This window comes from Galeopterus variegatus, unplaced genomic scaffold (assembly GCF_000696425.1).
Source record: "Galeopterus variegatus unplaced genomic scaffold, G_variegatus-3.0.2 Scaffold1055, whole genome shotgun sequence".
Lineage (NCBI taxonomy): Eukaryota > Metazoa > Chordata > Mammalia > Dermoptera > Cynocephalidae > Galeopterus > Galeopterus variegatus.
The window spans coordinates 385,507-390,681 of record NW_007727166.1 but is presented as its reverse complement, the minus strand read 5'-3'; the positions used below and the strand labels follow the sequence as shown (position 1 = coordinate 390,681).

Here is a 5,175-nt window from a genome sequence, read left to right as displayed (position 1 = left end):
ATGTGACTGTCACATACACTTATAGGGAGAATGGTTTTTGCCCTGGTTCCGTGCAATCCCCCATTCCTTCCTTCTGAGCTTCTTAGTGTAGACTCAGAAAGATTTCTGTACCCTCTGGAATTATATGCAAACCGTGTATTAAGTGTATGTGTGGGAAGGAGCCTGGAATCTAAACGCAGTGGTGAACTGGGGCCTTAGATATTGACTCCCCTCTTTTCCCCCAAGTGATTACAGCAGAATGACAGTGTGAGAGCGTTATTATCACACACGTTTCTTTCAAACGTTACTGTTATTATCCCAGCCCACCTGACAACAGCGGTGCGTAGCGAGACACCACAGTTGAGAACCTGGACTGTCTCTAGATGCAGACAGAATTGTTAGGGTTTCCGTCCTTGTGTGCTGGGCACCCGGGGCTGCTTCAGGCCTTCTCCTGGCTTCTCACAAACACTCAGGGTCTAAGGTCCTCCCGCCTCTGGCTCTGTTGCCCATTGTTGTGATCACAGAATGGACTCCTCTGGTAATTTAGAAACAGATAAAAAAGAGGCAAAGATTCTGTCACACCTTTTCAGTTTGCTTTTTCCTGATAGACCCATATTTTTGGCCTGGTCCTTCTCAAGGTTTCTGACAGGGTTTGGAGGCGATGGGCTGTGGGAATTATTTAAAGCCTCTCTCTGGAGTCTCCCTTCCTCCAAATTTTATCACGAGTGGCTTATCATCCTTGTGCCTTTTCACCATCTGTGAGAACTTGGGGTCCAGTACGATGATTGTCAGTTATGTTTGAGATAATTAGAACAAGAGAGACCTGGTATTGAGAAGGAGAGGGGGTGTAGGAAAGGAGAAAGTGGGGCCTAGGGGACGGCAGAGCCGATCAGAAGCTCTCGTAGGAAAGCTTTCAGAGAGTACAGAAGTTCAGGAAAAGTAACCCCCCACTCTGTACTGCATGTGACATCTGCTAGGAGGTGGAGGGGAGGAGGGGAGCAGAGGTACGGGTGCTGGGGAGTGTTGGCATGAGTATGGGGCTGCTCACTGTGCTCTGTAAGGAAGAAAGCAGTAGCTCCACTTTCTAGAATCAGAAAACCTGAGCGTTTAGATGGAAGACCAGGTAGGAGAGAAAATGTTCTCAAGTAGATATAGAATCTGCAATCAAGTGAAAAGAATTTAGAAGCCCCAAGTCAAAGCTGTAGGGCAAGGAAATCAACGCTTGTATGTTTCCAGAAAGCGAGAATTGGTCAGAGGAAATGAACTGTATTCTCTCTGTGGTGATTAACTGGGGCATGTACTCCGTGTGTCTCAAATGGTAATGAATGGCACGGGATTGGAGGCAAACAGCCGGGGACGAGTCGTGTCTTTCCTTCTAGTCAGTCTTCGGCATTGTGCAAAGTTCTGCTAGACTGATGAGCTCTTAAAGACTGAGGGTCCTCAGGCAACCGCCTGGCCCAGACTTCTTCCCTCAGGCCAGGGAATCTATACCTGAGAGCCCCCAACTTTTTCCTCTGAGAGTGAGAAGGTCATTGATTACCAGAGCGCCTACCAGGGAGGGAAAGGAGAGGGCAGCAGAGAGAAGGGTGGGCTTGGCACTGCACCCACATGGACCCCACTTTGAATCATCAGGCATCAGCAGGAAACTGACCACTGGATCCTGCTCGATGGGTCAGGAATAATTGGTCTGTGCCATTTGGGACACGTGGCCTCCTGTTCTCTCTCTGAGGCTCTCTACCAGTGTTTTGGAAAGAGTTCTTCCCCTTGTCTGCCTGAAACCTCTTCTGCTCTGGTTTCAGCCCATTCTGTCCCTGTTTCCCTCCTGATTTGGGGGTTGAATTTCAGCATCTTGCAGCTTTACTTATTTATTCAGCTTCAAACTGGAATGGTTAGTCATAAATCACACAGAAGTGGGGAGGGGAGGGAAGCCCTCCTGTTACCCAGAATCACAGACCAGGTCTCCCACCTGACCCTGGAAATGCTTCTCCTGCATTAGCTAAGCCCCCATCGTCTGGATGTGGAGAGAGGCTGAGAGAAGGCAGACTCAAGAGACTCAACTGCTGCCATTTATCAAGGACCTAATCCTTCGACTGATCAAGTATGGGTGGAATTAGGCCTCCAAATGGACCCCTCGTTATTTGCCAGCCTTCAATCTCCCTTCCAGCATGTGGAGGAAAAAATCTCTGTTTATCTTTTCCAGGGCTTGCGGCTCATTTTTGCAGATGGTTCTCGCATCATCTTCCGACTGAGCGGCACCGGGAGTGCAGGGGCCACAATTCGGCTGTACATCGATAGCTATGAGAAGGACATCGCCAAGATCAACCAGGACCCCCAGGTAATGCCCCAGCCCTGTGCCCTGATTAGTTTGTTCTGTTGGAGGGAATGACAGTGGTTCCACTGAGCTTGTGTTAGTAACACCTGTTTCTCGAATGATCTGACAGAGCACCAGCTATGCTCACTCTCCTCCGTGTCTCTTTCGGTATGTCATGACAACAATAATAGACAACAACAGTCATAATCATCATAATAATAATTAATGATTATCTGAACACGTGCCATTTGCCGTGCTCTATTCTAAGCCCATTACATGGAGGTACTCATTTAATGCTCAGATGAGGTAGACTCTATTATTCTCCCTACTACAGATAAGGAATCCTAGGCACAGTTAATAGGTTTGCACTCCTGGTAAGTGGCAGATTCAGGATAACTTATCTTTAAGTTGGCCCCTCATCTAGTGTCTTATCTGCCACCGATTGTTTGTCACTTTGCTTGGTCTGATCACCAGCTCTGGCTGAACACACACTGGCTCTAGATTTGGTGGGGCCAGGGGGGGGCAGTTTCCTGTGTCTACATGGAAAGGTAGATTTGTAGCCTGGGAGGTTGGGTTCCCCAGCAACCCCCAGAGAGTCTCCAAAAGTATCTCAGAGTGAAGAGGACCCTGGGAGCCAGGGGTGGGATAGAGAACTTCGGAGGACAGCCACCAAAATGGAGGAACCAAGGGGAAGCAGTGATGCACAGAGAAGTTTCCTCAAGTGTGTTCCTCACAACACTCGTCCTGACAGATGCTCCCCAACCAAAGACCCACAGCCCAAAGCAACTTATGAAGTGTTGTACATTCGCCCCTTCTTGGCAGTTCACAACACACTCTGCACCTGAAAGTCTCCAAGAAGACTTGTAGTAAAGACACCCATTTTTTTTTTTTTTAAAGATGACCAGAAGGGGGATTTTAACCCTTGATTTGGGGTTGTCAGCACCACGCTCTCCAAGTGAACTAACCCCCCATCCCTATGTAGGGATCCGAACCCGTGGCCTTGGTGTTATCAGCACCACACTCTCCCAAGTAAGCCATGGGCCAGCCCCTAAGACATCCATTTAAACAGCATTTGCCTAAGGACCTGAGTAGACATTTTCCCAAAGAAGACATACAAATGGCCAACAGGTGCATGAAAAGGTGCTCAACATTGCTAAGCATCAGGGAAATGCAAATCAAAACCACATTGAGATACCAACTCACACCTGTTAGGATGACAGTTATCAAAAAGATGGAAGATAAGTGTTGGTGAGAAAAGTCTGTCCATTGTTCCATGTTGGTGGGAATGTAAATTGGTATAGCCATTTGGAAAACAGTATGAGGTTTCTCAAAAATTAAAAATAGAACCACTATATGATCCTGCAGTCCCACTTCTGGGTATATATCCAAAGGAACTGAAATCAGTACCTTGAAGAGATATCTGCAGTCCCATGTTTATTGCAGCACTTTTCACAATAGCTAAGATACGGAACCAACCTAAGTGTTCATCAGCAAATGAATGGATAAAGAAAATGTGGTCTATACAATGGAATATTATCCCATCCCTCTTTTTTAAAAAAGAAAATCCTGCCATTTGCAACAATATGGATGAAATTATGCTAAATGCAATAAGCCAGACCTAGAAAGACAATATTGCATGATCTCACTTAGGTGTGTAATCTAAAAAAAGTCAAACTTACAGAAACAGAGAATAGAAGGGTGGTTAACAGGGACTGGAGGGGGGGGCAGGGAAAATGGGGAGATATTGGTCAAAGTGTACAAAGTTTTAGTTACATAGGATAAAGTTCTAGAGTGCTAATGTACAAGGTGACTATAATTAGTAATACTGTATTGTATACTTGAAATTTACTGAGAGTAGATTTTAAGTGTTCTCACTACCACCACCACTACAACAAAGGTAACTGTGTGAAGAGATTGATGTTAATTAGCTTGACTGTCATAATCAGTTCAACATGTATATATGTATCAAAACATCATGTTATACACCTTAAATATACATGATTTTTATTAAAAATTAATATAAAAGTAAAATAAAATAAATAGCATTTTCTGTGCTTATTTTTGCATAAAGACTTTTTTTCTTCTAACTCCTAATTAAAATCCTTTGAAACTCATTGGAAACTCCTGGCATAGCAGTTATGAGCACAGCTTTCAGAGTTAGAGAGAGCTTGTTTTAAATTCTGTTTTTGCCACTTAAAATCTGTGTATCCCTGGGTAAGTTGCTTCAGTTTTCTGAGTCTTTTCTTTGTCTACCAAATGGCAGACAAATCCTTATAAGTTGTTATAAGGATTTAAGGAGATAAATGAATGCAAAATGCTTAAACACTGTTGTTGCCACATAGGATTAACTTTTGAGAAAGAGCAGCTCTTATAGTTGTTCTTTTTCTGAAAGTCTAAATTTTTTTTTAAATTGTAAAAAAAATGCATAACATAAACTTTACCATCATAACCATTTGTAGGTGTAGAGTCTAGTAGTGTTATGTATATGCACATCGTCATCCAGCAGATCTCAGAACTTTTTCATTTTGCAAAACTGAAACTCTAGACCCTTTGAACAACAATTCCCCATCTCCTCCTCTCCTCAGTCCCTGCTAACCACCATTCTACTTTCTGTGTCTATGAATTTGACCAGATACTTCATGAATGGTAGAGATGCTTTTACTACAAAAAGGGGGAGGTGAAAGAATGCATCACCTTTACATTTTTTCCAGTGGCCAGACTTCAACTTCAATCATTGCCAGATCCCTGTAGTATTGTTGGCATCCCTGAAACTTAAACCAAAGGCAATGGGGTGTGCATCATTGACCCTTAGGAAAATAGAGCCGGAGGAAAGGAGGAAGGAAATGGTGTTTGTCTTTTTATCCTCAAGATGAATGCTGGCACAT

General features: G+C 44.0%; 1 protein-coding gene across 1 annotated transcript in view; it reads left to right on the top strand.

The window, feature by feature from the left end:
* Positions 1-5,175, top strand: part of LOC103591934 (phosphoglucomutase-1) — a 68,457-nt gene that overhangs the window by 61,987 nt on the left and 1,295 nt on the right. Inside the window, exon 10 of the mRNA XM_008574511.1 lies at positions 2,180-2,314. Coding sequence (XP_008572733.1) covers positions 2,180-2,314 — 135 coding nt within the window. The remainder of the gene's footprint in view (positions 1-2,179; positions 2,315-5,175) is intronic.